This window comes from Gymnoscopelus braueri (genome assembly GCF_963280865.1).
Source record: "Gymnoscopelus braueri genome assembly, chromosome: 15".
Classification (NCBI taxonomy): Eukaryota; Metazoa; Chordata; class Actinopteri; order Myctophiformes; family Myctophidae; genus Gymnoscopelus; species Gymnoscopelus braueri.
In genome coordinates, this window is record NC_137620.1 from 12834147 (window position 1) to 12859519 (window position 25373).

General features: G+C 40.1%; 2 protein-coding genes across 4 annotated transcripts in view; both read left to right on the plus strand.

Annotated features, from left to right (window-relative positions):
- Window positions 1-6078, plus strand: part of dock11 (dedicator of cytokinesis 11) — a 124881-nt gene extending 118803 nt beyond the window's left edge. For both annotated transcript variants that reach the window (XM_080450692.1, XM_080450693.1), the window contains one exon: window positions 2571-6078. In XM_080450692.1, coding sequence (XP_080306818.1) covers window positions 2571-2660 — 90 coding nt within the window. In that variant the 3' untranslated portion in view covers window positions 2661-6078. The remainder of the gene's footprint in view (window positions 1-2570) is intronic.
- A 1834-nt stretch (window positions 6079-7912) lies between these two features.
- On the plus strand, window positions 7913-24696 carry LOC308101298 (interleukin-13 receptor subunit alpha-1-like). Of its 2 annotated transcripts, XR_013934529.1 has the most exons (11): window positions 7913-8245; window positions 9237-9376; window positions 12156-12300; window positions 12945-13047; window positions 16183-16355; window positions 16704-16858; window positions 17467-17605; window positions 18807-18906; window positions 20435-20516; window positions 21371-24286; window positions 24372-24696. XR_013934529.1 is itself a non-coding variant. In XM_080450721.1 (10 exons), the coding sequence occupies exons 1-10, from the start codon at window positions 8179-8181 to the stop codon at window positions 21467-21469; spliced, it is 1203 nt and encodes a 400-aa protein (XP_080306847.1). In that variant the 5' UTR covers window positions 7913-8178; the 3' UTR covers window positions 21470-24696. The 2 variants fall into 2 exon arrangements, 1 of the variants encoding a protein (XP_080306847.1); XM_080450721.1 differs by having other exon boundaries at window positions 21371-24696.
- The last annotated feature ends 677 nt before the right edge of the window (window positions 24697-25373 follow it).

The following is a 25373-nucleotide window of genomic DNA, read 5'->3' on the forward strand; positions in this document are numbered from 1 at the left end:
GGCCCGGGGTCCAGTGGTAGGCCTTGAGGGATGTTGCAGGTGTGCCCCCAAATAATTGTCAAAAACACTGAGATTTTAACGAAAATATAACATTAATATTTTAAAAGAATGGTAATGAAATATGGTATTCTTTGCTTCAAAACCTTGAAAAATCAGTTTACATTGTGATACCGATCAATAGGAACTTAAAGGATACTATGTTTAGTTCCATTGCTTGAGCCAAGCCGGAACACAATCGATTGATTGATCGTTAAGATAAACATGCTCTGAAAATACGCTTTGGAGATTTTCAAGTGGTCCTTGAGCCAGAAAAAGGTTGCGAACCACTGTTATAGAATTAGTCGCTCATCTGTAAAATTGCTCGCAATGAACCACAGCATGAGTGTGAACAGTGGTCGAAAGTAACTAAGTACATTTACTTAAGTACTATACTTAAGTGCAATTGTGAGGTATTTGTACTTTACTTGAGTATTTCCAATTTACAATACTTTTACTTCTACTCCACTACATCTCAGAGGCAAATATTGTGCTTTTACTACACAACAATTATTTGAAAACTTTACTCACTAGTTACTTTTCAGATATAAATTCTGATATTATGAAACGTACATTAACCACTTTAGCCCTATTGTATACATAGGCTACTTGAAAATAGCCGATCTACAAGCTCACAACGCGTAGCATCGCGACACATTGTGAGCTTGTAGATCTGCTATTTTCAAATATTTTAGTACTTAGTACTTTTAGTACTTGATACCAATTCTTTTGTACTTTAACTCAAGTCAATTTAGAATTCTGGACTTTTACTTGTAATATAGTATTTCTATATTGCAGTATTGGTACTTTTACTGAAGTAAAGAATTTGAGTACTTTTTCCACCACTGAGTGTGAAACATGAGCATGACATCCAACCGCAATGCATTGTTCTGACAAACCCTGTTCACTGTTCTCAGTTGAAACATCCTGGTGCCTTGAGCATTATTTGCTGGCAGGTTTTCATTAAAACGGGAAAGGAGACATTCCACAGTCATGACGCAACAACCACCCTGAGCAGGGTGAGGCAGAAAACCAGCCAGGAAGTTACCTTCAATATTAAACACACTAGTACACGGACACAATTGTTAGGTGTTCCCCCTGTTAGTCTTAGTAGTGAAGTGAGAGTGAGCGACTCATAGTGCATTGTTCCACACACATCATGGTGAAGATCCATACTGTTCACCAGTGATTCTCAAAGGGGTCCTTGGAGAGGTTCCAAGGGGTTCCCAGCAAAAAGTGTTACCGTGGCTATTTAAAAATAGCAGATATACAAGCTCACTTCGTGCCGCCCTGCAAGCTTGCACATCTGCTATTTGTGAACATGTTTGAAGAATCTTGAAATAATTTTGAATTTCTTAACACAAATCTTCTCTTCTGGGGGTCCCCTGGCACAAAATATTTTCAGATGGGGGTCTGTGGCCAAATGAAAACGTTTGAGAACCACTGCTGTACACGACATTGTGAACACATAAATATCTAGTTCAGTGGCTTATCACGCTGTACCGAAGCACACCGGTGTGCCGTGAGACAAGCCCAGGTGTGCCACGAATTTTGTGACAACCACGCGTTATTATTGCAGTATATACTATACATACAAATAATTATGATTTCTTTTTTTATGTAGACCTACTTTGTGTGCACTTATTTCCCAATACAGAGGCAAATTCTATATTTATTGTCATTACAGATGACAATTTTAAATCAGTATATTTAAATACTTTCTTACCTACTTGCTTACCGAAATACAGCAACAAGAGCAAATCTACAAGCACACATGTTGTGAGCTTTTAGATCTGCCATTTTTTAGCTTGGAGATCTATTTTCGCTATGTGTGCCTTGAGATTTTGACTCGGTCATTGGTGTTCCTTGGGCACAACACATTTGAAAACAGTGATAGCTAGATAGCTCTGGCTGTTTAGCTCTGTCTCGGCTAGACCAGTGGTCTAGCAAGCTATCACTGAAGCTGAAAACGATAGTCACAGTAGCACGTCTGACTATTACACACATCACAAGGGCATTCACAGCAGGTGTCCTAAAAATCCAAACTGAGATTATCATTTTTTTTATTTATATAAATTGCATCAATATAAAAAATGTCACTTCATTTTGTTCTAGCATTTATTTATGTTTTACATATCTGCGTCAAAGTCAACACTTGTGATCGGGGGTGGGTTGCTAACCTTCATACTGGCCTGACTTGGCATTATATAAAAGGAAGAGAAATGGAACACATTCATTCACATTCCATTTCATGATCGTCATGAACAGGGAAATGAAATCAATATGAAAGCGTCCTCATTATTTTCACTTCCCTTTTCCGTGCTCCTGTGGTTTTCATATACAGTACTGTGTGTTTCATTATACCAGCAACATTCAGTACAGTATAATTGATTTGAACCCCACATCAGGCATCCTGTCCGCCCACAGTGTACTGTATGTGAACACGTTATTATTGATTAAAGCAACAGTATTTGGTTTGATTGTGTTCGTGTGTGCGTTGTGCTGACGTGTTCCGTGCTCTGCTCTGACCACAGATCTACCAGGAGGACATGATGCGTTCCCTGCTCCACAACTCCCTCCACGTGTTCAGCGCCATCAGTGGAACCTCCACGGACCTGGGCTAGCGCCTGACCCTGCTGTCACCCTGCTACCTTCCCTCCACGGTGGCTAAATCAACAGACCCCCTCTTCTTGTCCGTTTCATTACATTCCCAAGGACCCTTAACCCATTATGACCTGAGGCCGATTCTACAAATGCCTTCTATGGGTGCGTTGGGATATGCGCACCGGGAGCGCACTCACATATTGGTTTGTATTGGACCAGTGCGCTCAGTGCTTTATATCCGAACGCACCCTAAAACAGTAGTTCTCACACTTTCAAGATAAAAAAAAAAAAAAAAAAAAAAAAGCAGATGTACAAGCTTGTAGCGCGGCACAAAGTGACACGATGCGAATTGTATATCTGCTATTTTTTAATAGCCATCGGCTAAAATCTAAAATGACACACACGCTTTCCTGGTTTTAATTTGAACCCTACACCCACCTGAGACCTCTTTCTTTTTCATATAGAAAGATGTGTATCGATTCATGGTACGTACTGTACATTGGTCATTGCCTCTGAACTCCTGTGAATGTTTCCTTTCTAATCTACTACCTAGCTAGACTCCCCCAAAATACCCTGCGCTGGTGATGTCATTCAGCTAGCCTCTCTTCCTACATTGGATGTATTCGTAGACCCTTGGGGGTGAAGGACTGCAGTGCAGCCCATGTTCATTGTATTAGAACCACACTACTAGTGTTTTGGGTTTTTTTCAAGGATGTATTGCAGCGAATGTGACACATAGCAGAAAGTCAGGTTTAGCTCTCTGTCTCGGCGACAAACTACAGTAACAAGAACAACTGCAGTGTTTTGTCCGCTGTGGGAGGAGTTTTCATTGTTCTACTTACTCTCTGAACAGATGCTATGCAAAACTTTTAAAAGGTTACCATTCTCTCTCCAGAAGTAGTTGGTTATCGACCTTATGACCTTTATTTTTGCTTGGTCAATCTGGCAATGGAGCGGGCATCCTGCTAGCTAAGTGGTTAGGGCACGTCCCACATAGGCTCTAATGCCTGACAGTGAATCCTCAGTTTGATTCCCGACCGGCTGGACCTGTTGCATGTCACTCACTCACTCACTTACTCTCTCTTCACTGTGACTATATCAAATAAAGGCTCGGAAAAGCCCCCAAAATAACAATGATGACGAAGCAAGTTGACAGAGGAGCAGGATAGCAGCTACTGGAGCTTGGCTATCATTACGTTTAGCCATGTGTGCTGTATCAAGCCCGTAAATTGAGCTGAATCCAATGATGCAATACTTTGGAATGGTCGGCAGTAATATAGAGTATAATGTCGGTACACACCATTTTCCAATAGAGTACAGAAGTCCTGACGTCACTCGTTCATCCCCATGTTCGTAAAGTAATTTCGCTATGGAGAATAACATTGGGTCATCTTAGAATCGTCTCATATAAGAATTGTGGTCCAAAAATAAACAAACTGTCTAGGCGATATTGTCAGGGAGGAGGTTCTGCATCGTTTATGATAGTCAGTCACTTATATTTGATACAGTCTGTTTCTGGCGAAAATTGTACTAATTCGGCGGAAGTAACATTAGCGTTTTCTCACCGTCAGTTGATGCTTCATATCCATAAGAGTCAAACCGCCAGGGTCATTTGTTTATTTTTGGAACACAGTTCTTATTTGACGCTATATTAAATACGTCTATGGGGATTCAGAATGGGGGTGGAAAACCGCGAACCAGGTAGACAAACCTAGGATGTGTAAATTACGTCAGACTTCGGTGCTCTATACAAAGACCAGACTTGTGACATTGGTTAGAATGTATACAGATGGTATCATGAATGAAACATGGTATTTTTTTTTAAACCTTGAAAAATTACTTTACATTAACATGCATCACTAACTTGGGGAGAACGTTTTCTCAAGTTCGTGAGACCAGAGAGCGCATGTTTCTAGTTTAAGGCAAGCTTGTACTTGGGGCCATGTGATCATTCGCTGCAGCTCACTGCTCTAACGTAGGAGCAAAAATAGGCTCTGTCTTGATAAAACAACACAGAATTATTTCCTAAAAAACGACATTCAGTGACCCAACAACAATATTTTGAAAATTATAATTAGTTGAGTTTTCCAACTGTTGATTGGTGTGAAATGCATTCTGGGATATTTGGCTGTCCCAAGTTCCCAGAAGTCACCTCCCAATCCATCCCTGATAAATTGTGTGGATCAAGTTCACATCTGTGCATTTGGGCTGTACGTGGGGGCTAGATTTTTGTATTGGGACAGTATGTGGGCTGTGACCGATGACCTTTCACAAGTTCACAAGCACACAAGTGAGACAAATACAGTTATTGAGAAATGTCTATAGTCAATGGGCTAAACACCGATGATCATTTAAATCCAGGGTGTCGTGGTGGCATACCATCGCAGTGTGCCTAGTGCCGACCAGCTAGAAATATATATATATAAAGGTCACATTCGTGAAATAAATACCAGTTAAACAACTAAATACACCGGAAAAAATATAATTCCTCATTTGGGTTGCCCTCAGACAAGGTGTTCAATAACTGCTGCGTGATAATGCTGCCAATTTAAAAAATAATTGAGCAGTACATTTATATCATTCTTTATATCAGTGTGACATAAAGAACATATTAAATAGCATATATCAGTTGGGGCTTTGCTTGATAAAAAATAAAACATTCTGGTTTTGGCGCATGCCAATAGGTGATTGTGTTAATCACTTAACCCATTGGAGTCCAGCTGGAGACCTGTGTTGCATGTCATTCCCTCTCTGCCCCCGGTTACGCGTCTCTCTGCTATCCTGTCTAAATAAAGAAAAACTGCCTAAAATATATATAACTATATATTAAAAAACGTACTGGTATTAGCACTGGCTTATGGGGTTCCCTTTAAGGAGATGAAGTGAAATTATTGAGATTATGATGGAAAGTTTATCAGAGTGTAATGCCAATCGGTATCATAGATGTGATTTTATGACCTGTATATCAAGGGAGATGGCTAAAAGGTCAGGTATGAAAGAGGATGAACTGATGTGTGACTATATGGTGCATATTTACTTCAGAAAGTGAGTGGAGCTTCTGAAGAATTCCTTTCCTATTAAGATCCAGTGCCTTCATGCTCTGCCTTCTGAAAAGGCTCTGTTATTTCAAGTTGTAAGAACATGATTATAATTATACTGTTTTACAGTATCTCACAAGTGCTACACTGAAATGAGCCGATAGGTAGGTGATATAAAGGTACACAGTATTAAAAAAAAGAAGATGTACATACTATAATGTCATGCTGTAAATTGAATTCTACATGTGTATGTATGTATTTATATTTGTACAATTTTAGACTTCTGTCCAAACTTTGCCTTGTTCCATTGAGGTTTATAATTTTATTTGCATTTGTTAATTGAAGCTGCTTATCAAACATACTTCTTTTTTGAAATAAAAACATTTTACAGCAAAACTAATTTAGACTATCTACCTAGTCTCTTTCTCTCGCTTTTACACTCATTGAAAGAATCTGATCTTTGCTGATCCTGCAATAGGATTTTACTACTTAATATTGTGCATAATATTGTGCATCATCAAGGCTCTCCTCGCAGTGACACTCAACAACACAGAATCCATGATTACAGGCATTCAACGTCCATTTTAAGATTTTACTGATGACTTTTGAAATGGGACATTCTGCATAATGAGTACTTTCTACTTTTGGTACTTTTAAGTACATTTTGATACCAATACTTTTGTACTTTTACTCAAGTACATTTTGACTTCCGGAATATTTCCACATTGCAGTATTGATACTTGTACATAAGTGAAAAATGTGAGTACTTTTTCCACCACTGGCCCTGAGCACATGCAGCCTTGGATCCTCTCCTTGGAGCTCTCTTGGTTGTTCCTAAACCTCGTCTCATTACCTGGGGTGACTGGGCTTCTTCGGCCTCAGATGATGACCTACAGTATAGGCTCTGGAACGCTCCACCTGAGGATGTAGGCTAGCAATGTCTGTCATCTTTTGAATCACTTCTGAAAACTTGATTTTAAAAAAAAGTTTTTTTCCTCTTATGACTGCACTTTATCCTGATATTGTAAAGCACTTTGTAACTCTGCTTCGATAAGTGATTAATAAATTAAGTTCTTTATCACTGATTCACTATCAATTCAACAACATTCAATTAAATATAGTAGCAATGAAAGTTGGAGAATGGTCAGAATGAGAATGTCTCGGGTGTTTAGTCCCAGCTTGCTTTCTGCTTTCCTCCCTTTATTCCATTAAGACCTGAAGCCGATTCTACATAATGTCTTCTAAATCCTAACTGTTTCTATAATATCAGAAACAGTCCTTTTCTTGCACTATTATGCTTGAACTGCACCTACCCAATCTGCTGTATATAGAATATACTGTGAAGTTGTTTACACAGTTAGGTGGCAGTTACTGGGAAAAGTAACTGCCGTTGCTGTTGGTGTACCAATGCTGTTAATGCACATGTACATTTGATGATGCTCTATTTTATCTTATTTTTGCTCTTTTTTACACTCTCTTTCTATTCTTTTAATCTTTTTACGATTTCTATCATTATTCTGTTGTTATCCCTATCCCATATTATCTATGCTGCTGCATTGTCTTGTCTGAAGGAAAGGGAAGCCAAACCAAAATAAGTTTTACTCCTGTACCTGTACACAAGATAACAGATAAAGTAACAATAAAGTAGGCCTACAACCTTGAACCTTGAACCTTGAGTGGTTCTCAAACCTTTTCATGTCAAGGACCACCCAAAACTATATGTATTTGACCACGGATGCCTTTTTCTTTTTCCTATGATGATCCAATTGTTTTGCACCCAGTGTTGCCATGTCCGTTTATTATAAGCGACTTTGGGCTTATTTTTCGGCAAAGTTGCTTGTAAATATTGGTAGGGTTGTGTTTTTTTTCTAATGTTGTTTAAACCAGTGTTTCTCGAACATTTTCAAATCAAGGACCCTCAAATTAATATTATTTTTTTTGTTGTCTGCGGACCCCCACATCTGAAAACATTGTATGCCAGGGAGTGGGATAGATAGATTTTTGTTGTCAAAATGTTGTCAAAATATTCATTATTTTTTTTTTTAATCTTCAAGATTAAAAAAAAATTGCCAATGTATAATGTTTAAAAGGACGAAGGGGGCGTGCTTCTTTTCGGCTTGTTTTCATAGACGCGGTTGCTTGTTTCTCTCGCAAAACTTGGCAACACTGCCTGTCGCCCGCAAAGCTCCTCAGATGTCGCCTGACAGTTTGAGGCTGTTTATTATAGTGCAGTGGCAGTGGAGTGGCAGTGCACTAATGAATCTTGTCAGATTGTTTGTTCCTGTGGGATAAACAGCCTCTCCTTATCGTTTCAGGGAAGGAATCTCAACATCTATTGTTGAGTTTGTTTCACTCACACAGTCACAGCCAGGAACGTTTGGACAGATCTACACACACGCGTACAGTAAAAGGGAAAGAAAGACGCGCTCCAACAATAATCAGAAGAACATGGATTTATTCTCTCCATAGGGAATGATAATCACACTTGTGGAATATAAACATGGATTATTTCAGAACCTGGAGGCTTAGCCTGGCGTTAAAATGCATCGCGGTGATGATTCTGGCAGGTAAATAAGTAAATACCATGTTGTTTTACTGCGATCATCCATGTGTTCCTAGTTGAGGTTTCCCTTTCCCGGCTGTCTCGTGGATGGAGCTTGCAGGGAACCCACGTCAGACCAGTCGCCCACGTCTCCCTTACAGTAACAATTGTGTCACTTTATTATATATATAATATATCAAATGCACAGTGGTCTAAAGTAACTAAGTACATTTACTCTCTCAAGTAGGCCTACTGTAGCCTACTTAAGTACAATTTTGAGGTATTTTTTACTTTAGTGTAGTATTTCCAATTTTCAGTACCCTACTTTTCTACACATATTGTACTTTTACTCCACTACAAATATTTGAAAACTTACTAGTTACTTTTTAGATTTTTATCACTAAATATACATTAACCACTTAAGCTCTACGTATGTTTTGGCAATTTTGCTATTTTCAAAAGATTTGTATGTATGTAGGCCTATACATTTGAAAAGCGTACTTTTTCCATCACTGCAAATGCATAGAGATAGTAATCTAGGATCATAGGTAAACCAATAGAACCCATCATCAGTCTAACACAGGGGTCTTCAACATTTTCAGGCCAAGGACCCCCTAGCTGAGAGACAGATGAAGCAGGGACCCCCCTCTATATTGTATAAAATTGTGTTTCAGATAAAAACCCTTTTTGTTTACTTGGTCTGCTCTTTTTTCCCTCTACACCTCTATACCTCTTTGCCAAAAATAGCCGATCTACAAGCTCACAACGCCTCGCAGCGCGAGGCGTTGTGAGCTTGTAGATCTGCTATTTTTGGCTAAAGTTCTCCTCAGAAAAGGGATGTTAGGGTTCAAGTGGTTAAGGTAAAAAAAAAAAAACATATCACACAAAGATTTGGCGGACCCCCTGTAGTAACTCTGAGGACCCCTAGGGGTCCCAGACCCCCTGTTGAAGACCCCTGGTCTAACAGTAGAATATCAAAAATTAAAAAATAACATTTTGTTTGTGATATTTCCCAGATTGCCTCCCTCCTCCTCAGAACCCGTCCTATGTGTGGACAGACCCGTTCCATGTCTCTGTCACCTGGCAGAGACCCAGGGATGTGTTGGAGACTGAGAGCTGCCGTTACCTCACTGATGATGGAATGGGACCTGAAAAGGTAAGGAGCATCACACTGGTGGTACTCGGCGGTGGAAGAAGTACTCACATGTTTTACTTAAGTAAAAGTATCAATGCTGCAATGTGGATGTACTCTGTTACAAGTAGAAGTAGAAGTCCCATATTCAAAATGTACTTCATCAAAATAGACTTAAGTACTGCAAAGTAAGAGTACTCATTTTAAAGAATGTCCCATTACACAAGTTTCCAAATGTAAAAATAGCAGATCCACAAGCTCGCGTTGTGAGCTTGTAGCTCTGCTATTTTCAAATAGCCTAAGTATGCATAGGGCTGAAGTGGTTAATGCATTTTTTTGTCATAATAATCAAAATCTACCGAGTAACTAGTAACTGAAGTTTTCAAATATTTGTAGTGGAGTAAAATGTACAATATTTGCCTCTGAGATGTAGTGGAGTAGAAGTAAAAGTATTGAAAATGGGAAATACTCCAGTAATGTAAAAAAAATCCAGTTTTTCATTTTAGATTAAAAAATGCAAATAAAAGTTTGCAAAGGAAATATTTGAATTGTGCATGTTTTTGCTTTCTGAAAAATCCCGCTTGAAAAGATGACAGTGTAATCGTGTAATTGTTACAACCACTAAACGACCATTACATTTTCCCCCAGAGTAAGCTCAAGCACCCCACTTTGGGGAACACTTATTGATGTATTATTATTATGACATTATCATATTATCATTATTTTAACCACGCATTGTTATGATTATGTCTGAATCGAGTGTCCTAGCAGAGAATGTAAACAAGGCGGATAGGGCACCTGCATAGTGTTTACTGGGGAAGGAGAACTGCCAAAATACTGTGTCTGATTACATTTCGTCCTATACAGAAATCCCATTGAGCCCTGTCCAAAATAGCAGCAATACAAAAAGTTGCAAAAACATAGAAACAAACATATCATTATGTTCATCACGTCATATCTAATCATTTCTAATTTCTAATAATGTCAAGGATGGAGTTAGGGTTTTGAAGATATGGGTAGATAAGAGTTGATGATAAATAGAGCGAATAGGAAACAAAAATAACAGGAAGGCACAGTCAAATCAATTACACAAAGTCCAATATACACAAGGTTCATGATAAACAAAACAGCGATGATAAACAGCATTTTAGAAGGCGGGATTAATTCTTGTGCAGGTGGAAAACATCCTGTCCCGATAACTTAGTGCAGAGATGGCCTTAAATGGTGACTAGCCTTGTTTTGCCAGTGGTGCAGAAGATGCCAACCCACACCATAACACTGCCCCCACCAAAAGCGGTAATGTTACGCCATCAATGCCACTGCCAGTGCTGGAAAAAGTACTCAAATGTTTTACTTAAGTAAGAGTATCAATACTGCAATGTAGAAATACTCTGCTACAAGTAAAAGTTCGGAATTCAAAAATGTACTTGAGCAGAATGTCCCATTTCAAGTTTTCAAATGTATAAAATCTTTTGAAAATAGCAGACCTACAAGCTAATGCGACGCATTGTGAGCTTGTAGATCGTCTATTTTCAAATGGCCGAAATGTATATAGGGCTGAAGTGGTTAATGTATGTTTTGTAATAATAATCAAAATCTACAAAGTAACTAGTAACTCAAGTTTTCAAATAATTGTAGTGGAGTAAAAGTACAATATTTGGATCCGAGATGTAGTGGAGTAGAAGTAAAGGTATTGGAAATTGGAAATACTCAAGTAAAGTGCAAATACCTCAAAATGATACTTAAGTAGAGTACTTACAGTAAGTAAATGTACTTAGTTACTTTCCACCACTGATCAATGCAACAATCAGCATGGCATTCACCACATCATCTCCATATATTTATGGAGATGCTTCCGCATACAGAGCCGAGCAAGACCGACATTCCTGCACGTGTTCAAGTTCAAGCGCAAACAGGCCTGTCAGTGAATGTCAGTCTTTGCAGGATTCCTGGCAGTCTTACACGCTTGACTTTGGCACAGTTCCCTTTGGGACGCCCCACGTATTCAGTTATGCTGCTCATCCCACAAATGCATGGTCATTACAAATGGGACTGTGTGTGTGTGTGTGTGTGTGTGTGTGTGTGTGTGTGTGTGTGTGTGTGTGTGTGTGTGTGTGTGTGTGTGTGTGTGTGTGTGTGTGTGTGTGTGTGTGTGTGTGTGTGTGTGTACAGTATAATATACTGTATATAGTGAAAAGAAATATGTTAGAAAGACAACTACTTATACTAGAATGTTTTTATTTCAGCAGATCTCAACACAATATCTATCACACAGTAGTCAATAAATGCAGAAATTGAAGGCAGTATTCTAGTGGCATTAGAAATTCTAAACAGTTGTTACTGTTACAGTACATAGCCTACAGACTTAGTAGAATAGCTCTGATCGCTGTGATACACGTGCAGCTTGTGCACAAAGCAGAGAGGACATGACTGGACCTGATGGGCTTGAATCAAATGCAACTAAACAATAAAACAAAACAAAATAATACAATATCTAAAGCCCTTTAAGACCGGGAGAAGCATCTGTGTCATTTTAGATTTCTTTGGCTATTCAAAAATAGCAGATATACAAGCTCATAGCGCGGCACCGCGCTATGAGCTTGTAGATCTGCTATTTTTGAAAAATCTTGAAAATATTCTTTTCAAAAATGTGTTAGGATTTAGAAAACATTTTAAAGAATCGCCTCAGGTCTTAATGGGCTAAACATGGACCTGAAATCTACAGTGTGTATTATGAGAACTGTTGGAGCATCTGTTGAATTGACAATTAACCCAAATGTTTTTGTTGTGTTCTTTTCTCCAGAAAAATAATCCGTTTTTTAAAAGAGGTATAACCACAGACGAGATGGCTGACAGCGGTCTGAAGTACACCATAGCAGCCATCCAGTGCGGCACTTCTCAGGACCGAAGTAAAAGCACTCCTGTGAACGTTGTTATTCCTCGCCCACGTGAGTCATCATCAAGTTTTTTTCAGACCTTGACTTTGAACTTTAACCACCACATTGCACAATAAGTAAGATAGTGTTACTGTACGCACATACAGTCTCGTAAAACAGTTTTGCGAATGCTTCTGTGTCTCAACAAGCAAAACAGAAATCCAAAGGCCTAAAGAAAATCTCAAAGAAGGTAGACAGCAGGGATTGGGGATCATTCCAACAAAAACAATCAAACTGCTGGCTTTTATGTTACATTGTTTTACTGAATGCCATAGACCTAACTGGTCTATGGTCTCTCATAAGTGAGTTAGTGACAAATAAAGACACCTTGATTCTTAATTGGGTTCATGGTTTTTGTTAACTACTTAAGCCCTATTAATAGTATGTAGATCTGCTATTTTCACAATTTTTGTACGACACCATTGTATGACGATAAAATAGGGCTTAAAGGGATATTTCACTTTCAAATAGAATAAACATTAAAAGAAAAGAAGAAAAGTTAATGGAAAAATCAAGCCCCCCTCACACATTAGAATGTCCTTCTAATGCCTTGACTTTTCCATGACTTTTTTAATTCTGTTCATTCTGATGAGCCAGAGTGAAACTTCATGCACGTCTGTCAACTTCTACATTCCCTGTCTGTTCCTTCGATATAGCCAAGTTACTGAAGGATGTCACGTGTTTCCTGCACTCTTCAAGTGTCATGAACTGCTCCTGGACCCCCATAACTCCCCTTCCAGACATGAAGGTCTACTACAGGTGAGTGAGCATTGCAGTATCATCGTACTTCAATTCCCAATGCTTCCTAGTGATGGGTCGTTCATGATCGTTTCGTTCAAAAGAACTAGTTCATTGCCGTGAACGTGAACGAGCTCGTTCACGTCCTGAAACTGTTACGTTCACGATATCGTTCATGCCCCCCGACCCCTCCCCGCGTACACAGGACGGGAGAGCGGGCTGTACGCGTGATGTAATAAAACGCTCCCGCGATGGTGTTTTTCACTAGAAAATAGCGCTACTGAACGAGAACGTGAACGAATCATTGCCGTGAACGTGAACGAAATTGTTCGTTCACTGAAATGAAACGTTTTTTCCCGCCACCAGTGGTGGAAAAAGTACTTACATTTTGTACTTAGGTAAAAGTATCAATACTGCATTGTAGAAGTACTCCATTACAAGTAAAAGTCCGGAATTCAAAATGTACTTGAATAAAAGTATAAAAGTATTGGCATCAAAATGTACTTAAAGTACCAAAAGTAAAAGTACTCATTATGCAGAATGTCCTATTTCAGGTTTTCAAATGTATAAAAATTATTTGAAAATAGCAGATCTACAAGCTCACAATGTGTCGCATCGTAACGCATTGTGAGCTTGTAGATCGGCTATTTTCAAATGGCTGAAATATATATAGGGCTGAAGTGAGTCATGTATGTTTTGTAATAATAATCAAAATCTTCAAAGTAACTAGTAAATCAAGTTTTCAAATAATTGTTGTGGACTAAAAGTACAATATTTGCCTCTGAGATGTAGTGGAGTAGAAGTAAAAGTATTGGAAATTGGAGATACTCAAGTAAAGTACAAATACCTCAAAAATGTACTTAAGTAAATGTACTTAGTTACTTTCCACCACTGCCCACCACTAATGCTTCCGTATCACATACAGTAGTGGCCAACTCAGTGGCCTTGTGGTTAGGTCGGGGGTTCAATCCCCGGGTCGAGTCATGCAAAAAGACTATAAAACGGTACCCAGTGTCTCCCTGCTTAGCAATCAGCACAACAAGGATTGGATTGTGGTTGGAACCATGTCCTGGGAGTGTACTTATTAGTATTCATGCTTTGGAAACAGGAGATCGGCTTCTGACCTATATGGACCGCATGGCTCTGGAACCGTTGCTTCCCAAGGCTACTGACCTGCATGTAGTAGAAACAGCACAGATAGGTCAAAGACAGCACAGATAGGTTAATTCGCTGTCCGCCACTGTGCTTGGGGGATTCCCACACCGACCCTAGCCTTCTTGTAGGCCGGCATTTTTGTCTTGGCTAGTGTCCTTGTGCCACTGGTAACTGGTGTTTTCACACATCTTGAATTATTGTAAATGGTGTCTTTCCTTTCCTTGTTGGGAGGCTATCGATGGCCGGGAGATGTGCCCTTTGATCATATTCTTGCTTATCTTTTTTATCTTCATACACTTTTCAATTTACTTTATGAATGTTGTGTCTGAGCTGTATTTTTGTTTTATTATTTCTTGTTTGTTTATGTGTTTGTATTTTGTATGTCTGAAAAAGCAATAAACATATTTTGCACAAAAAAAACCGCAGACGGTTCAGTGTTTTCCAGACAGCCCAAGGTTGTTCATGGCTAGTAGCGAGATATTCGTCTGTGATGATGCCTATCTGTCCATCGGGTTGTCTGGCTGCCCAGTCTGTTGTGGTTGTTTTTCTCAGTCAAATGTGGTAGTCTCTGGCTGATGAAACACAGGTCAGGATGTAGCCTTTTCTCCAGCGGCAGCTCTGTTGAAGGACTTGGGGGGTTTAGAGTTGTGAATCATCTCCAACTGCATGCATGTGTTTTCCATCCAGCTTTCAACCATCGCTGTTGGTTGAGTCATGTCCCCACAGTGTATGACGGGAATTAAAATCCCCAATCACCATGGCATAAGTCTTCCTGCATTTAGGTGGTAGTTCAAGCCATACAAAAGGGCTGGTAGGTGATTTATACATACTGTGAGGTAATGGAGATATCTGGCAGGCATATAGTAACAATCTCTATGTTGGCATCTGAGCTGTTAAGAGTGGATGTCCCTGACGTCAGCCTTCGTTCTGTTTTATCCCTCAATGTTGTTTGAGGTTACTACTAGTGGCGCCGGCATCGTAGGAAAAACTTGACTGTCGTTGACGGTCAGTGATTGCCTCTTGTCAAACCATAACAAAAATGGTGGACCAGGCAACAACTCCAAACAGTGCTCAAGCGACTAGCAATGGCACGAGTTTGTTCAACGATCTCGCAATGAGTGGAGTGAAGAGCTGGGTTTAAGTGGGAGGTTGATGAGCTGATGGCAGGCAGGTGCATAACTGATGAGAATGAGGAGGCTGGAAACAGGTGTGGCAAGCTGTGTAACTGAAGCCTGCCCACAGGCCATAGCTGAGTGGTTAGTGAGCCCGCCTAGGGAGCCAGAGGCCCTGGTTGGCCCTGGTTGCCCCAGGTACGATTCCAGGCCACGCCAGCATATGTGTCGATGAAATGAAATTTGTCCCTGAGCAAGACTCTTAACCCCTAATTGCTCACAGGCCCTCATTGGAAACAAGCCCGCAAGGACTTTCATGAACGTCCTGTTAAAAAGGAATTATCCTTACACGCACACCCACACACAAAACAGACAGAGAAAACACAAAGGCAAACAAGCACTACCTCTTGGTATCTGTAACACATAAAGTCTGTGGCATGTATATGCCCCACAACTGAAGTTTTATAGTCATTGAGATGTGTTTTTATGCTGCCCAGAATTGTGTCATGCATAATCCCCGCCCAGTTACCACAGGTGAAAATGGACTTAGCTACTGTATACTGTATCTGGTGCAGTATATTTATGGTGTATTGTCCCTGTCAAATATATGCTTATTTTTTTTACTGAATAAATAAACAAACAAGTATCAATTGTCTAGCATACAAATCTTTCACACGCATGCCATACCATGACATGGATGATTCCATCTTTTGTTGTAAATTTAGGTGCATTCGTTGACCAAGTTTATTTAATGCAGTTGAATACTGAATCTGGGTGGCATGAGGTGAGCTCCACTCAACTAAAACACTGAACTAAAACAAAAAAGACCATGTTGTCATGTTCCTTGCATATTGCAGATTCTATCCTCTCCCCATGTTTGTCATTGCAGGTCCTGCGAAAATCTTACTAGCAACTTAATAGCTTGTAAGAACCTTTCTGGCAATGGTTGTTACCTGGATATGGAAGTCTTTGACCTCTTTGCTGACATTTGCGTGCTGATCAACGGAACACTCAGTGGCGCCCCCGTATGGAACACATTCAAGCGGCGCCCTCTGGAAAAAGGTTGGCGTCTTCCTAGTTTTGCCTATCATATTGTCTACTTCTAATACAACCAGTATATTTAACGACACAAACCCTAGCGTCCCTATTCTGGAGATGTCATAATAGTGAACATTTAGTGGACATAGCAGATCTACAAGCTCACAATTCTGAGCTTGTAGATGGACTATACTCTGCAAAGAGGTGTAGAGGGAAAAAGTAGGCGCCGATTATAGACGCCTGAGGGACCCAGACCAACAAAGTATAGAATGTCTCACGTTGTTCATCAAAATATGTCATCATTTTGGAGTATTTGATATATTGACCATTGCTATCAGATCATCTTCTGTTTTGTTTTTGCCCTTTTCCCAGTGAGAACCCGTCCGTCTAATGTGACGATCACAGCAATAGGAAATCAACTCAGGCTGAGCTGGACACCTCAGCAGGACATCAGAAATAACGCTGGAAGAATGCTGGAAAACTGCTGGAACTACAAAGTCAGCTACAGTAAATGCAAAGAGCCTGCGGTATGATACCAAAATGCTGATCAGTCACATGCTCACTCCATCTGATTGGGGCGGCTATTAAACCTCTCTGCTCACTGCTCATTCTTTTTGCTGCTGCTCTGCCATCTTGCTGCTCTGCTATGCTATATACGTTTTTGCACTCCCACCACCACCCCAGTATCCACCTGTGGGCTCTGCTTCTATACGATTAAGATCTATTTGGCAAATCGTGTATTATAATATTTCATGCTTACAGGGAACGAATGTACTGTAATGAGACAGAGAGCCTTGACGCCAAATATGCTTATAGATACTTATGCTTAATATATTTATATTTATGCTCAATAAATATATTTATTCGGTCCAAGAGTTGTCTGACTGAACTATATGTTCTCTAACATGTAGATGGTTTGTTTATTTTATCTTGCAGCTAATCAGAAATGCATTGCACAACGGTATTCTGTTTGTTTTGGTGGATTGTCAATGGTTCACTGCATCTTAAAAAGCATGTCAGCAGCAGCATCACCGGGTCTATCAACAACAAAGCCTTCTGGAATGTCACAGATCTGGCAACATTAGCAGTCCAACTTCAGCTGTGTCACTGATTATGCTTTTATTTATTTTTCCAGCGAGAGGTGACCGTAAGTGGCCTTGTGTTGAATATTACCTATGATGACAGCTGCCAGTACAAAGTCCAAGTCAGGGCGAACTTCCGCGAAACATGCGGAGGGGGAGGAGGGAGTGACAACAGTGAAGCAGTAATGCATGGTAACTGTCCATCAACTATCACATCCACATACTGTAACAATGTAATCCACAGTTCATCCATATAAAAACTTATATAATTTTTTATCATTGTTCTTTTATCATTGTTTTTACTCATCAGGCAGCCTCAGCATTTTGTCTATGTGCATTTGAAGACCTCATGCACCAATGTACTATTCTAACCACAAGCGAATGAAATAATGTGATTGCTTTCAAGTGTTAAATACTAACTAATAACACACTGACTCAATTTACGCTGAAGTACAAAGTATCATCTTTTGAGATTAGGTTACAATATTAGCACTGTCAGGGCCTTGTTATCATACCAGAATGTCACAGTAAGACAAAATTCTTGGGTTTGGGTTTCTGGCAAAAGATTGTGTAAGTTCAAATTGACACATACGTAGCCTATAAAAAAGTGTCTTGCATTTTAACCAGGAAGATGTGGTTGTCATTTTGTCATCTGAAGTATTCTCTCCTTGTTCAGACCCTCAGGGTTTTATTAATTAAAAATCTCAGAGGTCTACCTTTCCTGGTAAAATAAAAAAAGTCCTTTTATATCATATTTATGTGGACGTGTGGAAAAGACTTCCGCACACCCAGTCAGTCTCAGAGCAGGTGCGTAAGCGACAAACAGTAGACCTTCCTCATACCTGTGGAAGGTCTACACCAGTGGCTCTCAACCAGTGGTCCAGGGACCACGGGGTCCCCAGCGAAATTAGTTAACGTAGCGTCACAATAATTTTTACCACTTAGCTTTGGCTATTCAAAAATAGCAGATATACAAGCTCATAGTGCGGCACCGAGTGCCGCACCATGAGCTTGTAGATCTGCTATTTTTGAAAAATCTTGAAAATGTGTGCAAATCTTTGAATATATACATTAACACAAATCCTTGCTTCTGGGGGTCCCTGGAACAAAACATTTTCAGATGGGGGTCCGCGGCCAAATGTATATCAATTTAGGGGTCCTTGGCATGAAAAAGGTTGAAGTCACTGGTCTTCACGAGCGAAACGTTGTTACATAGTAAATTCTCATGAAACGTTTAAGTGGCAGTGTGCGGGTGGGTACCTCTCCTTCTTTGATCTGATATGGACACAATGCTTTGAAATAACTATCTTTGCCATGTTAAATGCATGGAAGCATCTCCGATTTCCCCTTTGATAACTAACTAACTTCCTGTCTGCCGTCCTGTCCTCTAAAGGTATGGATGCACCTCCTGACCTGTCTGTCACGCTGGCTGTCATCATTCCTGTGTTTGTCTCTGCCTCTCTCTCTGTGCTGGCCTGCTATTGCTTCAGGAGGTATGGACTGCACATCAAATGAAATGGCGGGGGCAAGCATTAGGTGTATTCTTTTCAGCTGTCTTTGGACAGCTGAAAAGAAGGTTGTTTAATTGTTTAATCTTATCTAGCCTGTCTGCCCGGATAGATCAGAAGACTCAGAAACGTCTTCGTCTTTTGATCTATCCGGGCAGATAGGCTAGATAAGATTCCTAACTGCTTGTTCCTTGTGCTGTCTAATTCTCAAGATGTGAAAGATTATTAAATGTTTGTTGAGACCTTTTCACATCTGGTCAGTTGGTTACACTGCCATTTGAACAAAAACAATTTATTGGACTGTCAATGTCCGTAAAAGCAATGCAGTGCATGCATGTGAAAAAAGGCTGACTTGTTTTTGTTTGGTTCACAGCACAGGTGACAGACTTACATTTGGCTACACTGCCAACAAAAGACTATTGATCTTGAGCTTGTATATCTGCTATTTTCGTTATCTCTGAAAATAGATTATTTTATTTAAATAGATAATTTTTTGTAATCGATTTAAATGATTATTTCAATTAACTATTGCAGCCCTACTGCCCTGGTCTAAACATTATAAGCATTACTTGACCTCCATTTGTGAGGTGTGACCAACTCATTTTAGAGAGAGAGAAAACCTAAAATGTTGTGAAAAAGGGCAGACTTCGGGGTATAAGGTTATTCATTTGCAGCATGACGGCGCAGTGATTAGTGATTGTTCAGACATTTCTTTCCTGGGGCTGACCAGGCCCGACTCCAGAGGATTAAGTACCTTGATTTGACAAGACTTAGAGTAAATATCAAGTGGTTACTTGGTTGTGTAGGATAGCCTATAAGGCCGTGCAGTGAGGCTTCTTCCAAATAAGGTAAAATAACAATTTACAATAAAAGTGAAAGCTCCAAAACTTTATCCTTAAGCTTTAAGGGCTACAAAAGAAATACACCTTTTTTACTGCGCCACCTGGTGGCTATTCTGAGAAGCACGCAAATGTTAATTCAAATCCCATGATACTGTGGTACAGTGTTCAGTACATCGCGGCACATGACACGCATTTAACTTTGCTGTATCTAATCGTCAAAAAGTCAAAATGTCTGCTGCAAAAAGAGTCCAATGAAACTAACCTAGAATGGCAGCATAACAACATAACATTTGACACAGCTGTTGCTCTGGTTTACATGGAAAGTCTTTCACCAATCATGTCCTTGCGGAGAAGATTGACATGCCAACTAACAAAATGTAACTTTATGGATAACGTTTTGGAGCTTTCGCTTTTATTTGTAAATTGTTATTTTACTTTATTTGGAAGAAGCAGAGCTGGGGCTAATGAACCAGTCAAATAACCGGATTTAACCTTCATTTAGCCTCAGTGCACAGCCTTATGGGATATCCTACACAACCAAGTAACCACTTGATATGCTCTAAGTTTAGTCAAATCAAGGTACTTAAAGGGATAGTTCACCCCCAAAATGACTTTTTTTCCTATCGATTAGTCGGAGTGTTTTGTCTAATACATTTTGTCTTTATCTGTAGACACAAAGACATATTCTGGCCCATCATCCCAGATCCCTCCGTGATATTCAAGGACTTGGTGGAGAACAGCAAGGAGCAGAGGGTAAATACATTTTCAAGACAAACTTAAACGGGAACAGTAAATGTAGAAAGGACTGCTTCATCATTTGAGAAAAAAACAAAAAAAAACAACAAGTCTGTTTTCTACAGCAGTGGTTCCCAAACTGCGGGTCGGGACTCCCAGGGGGGTCCCCAAACTATTTTGGGGGGTCCCCAGATGATTTGCTTAATGTGCAACATTGTTTTCTCATTGACAGTAAACAAACCAACATACTGTGTAAGTGTATACAGGCCTGCACATTTCTAAAGTTACAATTTAATGACTTTTAAGGCCTTTTTAACACCAAATTGACCAAATTGTCAAATATTACGTACGAAATAGGCAAACATTGATTGAAAATAGCTGATCTAAGAGCTCACAACACCTCGCAGTGCGAGGCGTTGAAAAGGTTGAAAAGGTTAAGAACCACTGTTCTTCTGCTCAGTGTTTGAGCACAACAACAGTTGATACAGTACAGGTTCAAACGTGCAGGCATCAATAAATGCCTTGTGGGCTTAGTAGTGCTCTAGACAAGCGCTCCTCTACAAAAAATAAATCAAAACAACACTTTCTGATGGCTCCTTACTACAGCAGCAATAGCAACCTCAGCATAACAGCAATAGGAGAGAGTGTGCACAATTGTAAGTTAGTGATAGCTTGCTACATAGACAATCACTGGCTGGTGATGGCAGGGAAAAGGAGATAGATCAAACTCAAAGCGTTGAATTTACAAACCACATTTTCTTTTCAAAGTTCAGCCATAAAGCTGCTCTTTCTACACATCCTTGCCTCCTATTATCTTGGTCTGTTTTTCCGTAAATAACCTCTAACCTCATCCTTTATGTTCTGTTTTGCAGACTACAATAGGGACTTTGTACACACCAGTGGAAGTAGACGTGGAGGTCTGCAAGATTCGCCTCGTCATGGACGACGGCTCACCTCGGCAAGGGTCGTGATCCATGTTCATTCGCGTTGATGAACGCGAGACCAAGTCCCTCTGCTATCTTCCCTGACAACAGAGCACCTTCAGAAACATGTACTGTACTGAAACTCAGGGAGACTTATAGCCGCTGCTGTGCAGTGACTCCGGGACGGGCGTTTTGAGCAGGAAGGAGAAAAAGGAGTAAAAATAAGAAGGGGAGGATGGCAAAGGAGAAACACAGGAGGGCCCATCAGCAGAACTTTCCAGACCAAAAACATCACTAAGGCTACGATCGCATCTAACTTTGTGTCTGCCTATATGGCCGTCTTTTTGCAATGGTTTTCAATGGGAACGGAGCGTTTTGTTGGCATTGCGCGGCTTTCTGTGTGTTGTGCACACCTTGCGTTTGCAGTATGCGTTTACAGTAAGCAGATAAATGCTCGAGATCGTTTGCTGCTTTTCCCCCTCTGTCCACTCGGATGAGTCGAAGGCGGACCGGCCTGGCAACGTGAAGACAGAAGGTGCAGCAAACTACTCTGTTTTTTACACTGCACAGGCTGCAGAAAACAGGCAGACAATCTGCATTTATCAGCCTGCAACCAGTGTGCATGGTGTGACCGTAGCCTAAACCTTGAAGTCACGTGTCGCTAATTCGCACAGCACAATGGTTGAGTAGGTTTAAGATGTTCATCCTGCATCACCCGGGGTCTTGAACTCGGACCTGAACTCGTAATTGGCATGTCGCGATCATGTCGAGCTACCTGGGGAAATAGGGAAATCAGAGGTGGCTGCTAGCAATTCTGAACAGGCTGGTCTTCTAGCTGCACTTTAATTTCATCCATGCATTTAGAGAGGAAGGTGACTACTAGAGGGTGACAGAAAATGCAACACATTTGAAAAATACACCAAAGTAAAATTACCGGGCTACGGAAGCCCCAATGGACAAACTGTGTATAAAGACTAGTACAGTAGCTGAATGTGCGATGACTGGGATCCTTGAATTCACCTTAAAGCTGTTTTTCCTACAGCTTTTAACCAAATGTCATGCAAATCGGTACACAGTATCTCTATAGTCATGTGATCAACCCGGTTCTGTCCGATTTCCCATATTGCATCCTCATTGGCTAAGGTTGGCTTCCAAAGTTTGCAGGATTGGTCCGTTTTGAACAAACTGCCTCCAATCATTTCCATAAAATTGCACACGCACATTCCCACTAGGCCGAGGAAGAAATGCCACTTGAAATTTTTCAAATCAGCCTCATGGTGGCGCTATAACTGGCCGATTTGCATTTTTAACTATAACTGCACCGATCTGCGTGAAACTTTGCACACACACTCACTAGAGGCCAAGGAAAAACATCTGGACTGCATTTTTCACATCTGCTTTTTACAGCGCCACCAGGAGGCCGACTTATGTAAAATACATTTTTGGAGATTATTCCTTCAGATTCTGTCCAAAAAACACACAAATTGGTACACTGCATCTCCATAGTCATGTGATTCTGATGGATCTGTCCGATATTTCATATTCCATCCTATTTGGCTTACAGTGGCTTCCAAAGTTTGCAGGATTGGTCAGTTTTGAACAAAATGCCTCAAAACATGAACGCAGTGTGCAATTTCCGTGAACTTTTGCATGGAGATTCCCACTAGGCCGAGGAAGAGATGCCCCCCTTTTCACATTCACATTGGCCTGTTATAGCGCCACCAGCAGGTCTAATTTAGCAAAACACATTTTTGGAACAAAATGCCTCAAATCATGAATGCAGTGTCCCATTGAAAGGCCTAAGAAGAAATGCCACCCTTTTCACATTGGCCTATTATAGCGCCACCAGGAGGCCACAATAACCTACCTGACCTGGCGGAGACCTGTGCTCCGAGGAGCACTTTTTCTAGTTAGATTTATTTTGGCATTGGATAGGAGAGAGTAGAGAGAAAGGAAACAAGGGCAGAGAGCGAGAGGAGAGACATGCGAGACAAAATGGGGATCGGACTCAAACCCTGGTCCTGGCGCTCGCAAGTGGTATATCGTTGCTGCTGGGTAGAAACCTTTTGTGTCCAAAATAATTGCTTTTCAGGAAATGGAAAAAAATAACCTGTGTTCAAATGGTTTCAAAGTAATTATTAGTCACAAGCTCTTGTTAATACTTTCAGTCGTTAAGTATTTATAAAACCCACAGAGAGACTTAACCACTTTCAACCTGGCGTCTCTATTTTTGGCATTGTCATTATAGGTGAACATTAACATTTTCTATACATTATCCCAAAACCTTTCACACTTGTTTGTTGAGCTTGAAGATCAGTCCTTTTCACTACTTTTGTGTGACACTGTCATATGATGCAGTATAAAATTTGTTTATCCAAAAACATAAAAACTGGCTGAGCCACCATGCACCTTGTGTTTACACTGATCTGGACTTTGCAGTGATTGTTATTACCATGACCTTTTTACCATTTGTGTGCACTGCTTGCATATTGTACCCAATAACTTCACTCACACATTAACCAACTGTCAAAGTTATCAAAAGCTCTGCCTTCATTATCACAAAAACACAGAGATAGCTGCACAGTATCTTAGTAGTGATGAATTATACGTTTGGGAATTTGTGTAAATACCAGACAAAGTAACAAAGTAAATTCTCAAATATTCAAGTCCAAGAGTCACTTCCTAGAAATGTAGTGGAGTCAAAAGTACAATATTTCTTATATTTATCCCAAAAAGGGTCATTATTAATAATGTACCTAACTTGAATGTATAAAACGTACACAGTGTGTGTGTGTGTGTGTGTGTGTGTGTGTGTGTGTGTGTGTGTGTGTGTGTGTGTGTGTGTGTGTGTGTGTGTGTGTGTGTGTGTGTGTGTGTGTGTGTGTGTGTGTGTGTGTGTGTGTGTGTGTGTGTGTGTGTGTGTGTGTGTGTGTCATGTCAGTCACAATAGTTTGTAAATAAGTATGTCAACAGAAGTGTGTAGAGATTTTTCTTTTCTGTAGACACACTTCTGTAGACACACTTTCTTCCTTAAACGGCTGTGGGCTGTTACTTCTGCAATTAATGTCACCCAGGTGTCTGGGCTTTTGTACTATAATGCAATATCACAGCAGTGTTGCAAAGGACAGCTTGTTCCTGTTATGTTAATGACAGGAACACTTTCTGCACTCATTGGCAGGAGGGGACCGGTGTTGCCAGATTTTGTGAAAACTGGGTCTATGAAAACAAGCCAAAAAGAAGCAACTGGGCCACATCAGCACTTCAAACCCATTATATTCGGCTATTTGAAAATAGCCGATCTACAAGCTCACAACGTGTCGCGATGCGACACGTTGTGAGCTTGTAGATCTGCTATTTTCAAAAACATCTTGAGGAAAAACATTTCGACACAAATCTGGTACAGGGGTCTCTGGCACAAATTATGATTTCAGATGGGGGTCCTTGACATGAAACTGTTTGAGAACCACTGGTTTAAATGATAAAATGTTTTGGAAGCAAGCCCAAATAACTGCAACTACCACCAATATTGACAAGCGTAAAATAATAAGCTTATAATAAGCAGACATGGCGACACTGGAGGGGGCACATCCGTGGTTGGAAGCAAAGTAAGAAGACATGATGAAGTTTTGCAACCGTAATTTTATTTTTAATTTTTGTTTATACTTTTTTGTACATATGAACATAAATAAACGTGTTCATGTGAGGCCTAAGTTCAAGTTGTCTTTGAAATTCAGGCACTGACTAATTTTGTTTGCAAACTTTTCGTATTGGAATTTTGATTCCCTAGATCGGGTTTTCACTGTCCATGTCACAGATGCCCAAATTCATTTTGATTGGGCAAATGGACCCCAATTTCAAATGAGTCTGTGTCTAATTATAGGGACCCTGATGTGTGTATTGTTAGCTCATACTACTTTTTATTTTGATTTTGTAATAGCCTAATTTTTAAGCA

Coding starts and splice junctions, on each gene's coding strand:
- LOC308101298 (XM_080450721.1), top strand. CDS start 8,179: ATGGATTATTTCAGAACCTGGAGGCTTAGCCTGGCGTTAAAATGCATC. Junction 12,301..12,944: donor CGTTGTTATTCCTCGCCCAC/GTGAGTCATCAT, acceptor CCTTCGATATAG/CCAAGTTACTGAAGGATGTC. Junction 18,907..20,434: donor GCCTGCTATTGCTTCAGGAG/GTATGGACTGCA, acceptor CTTTATCTGTAG/ACACAAAGACATATTCTGGC.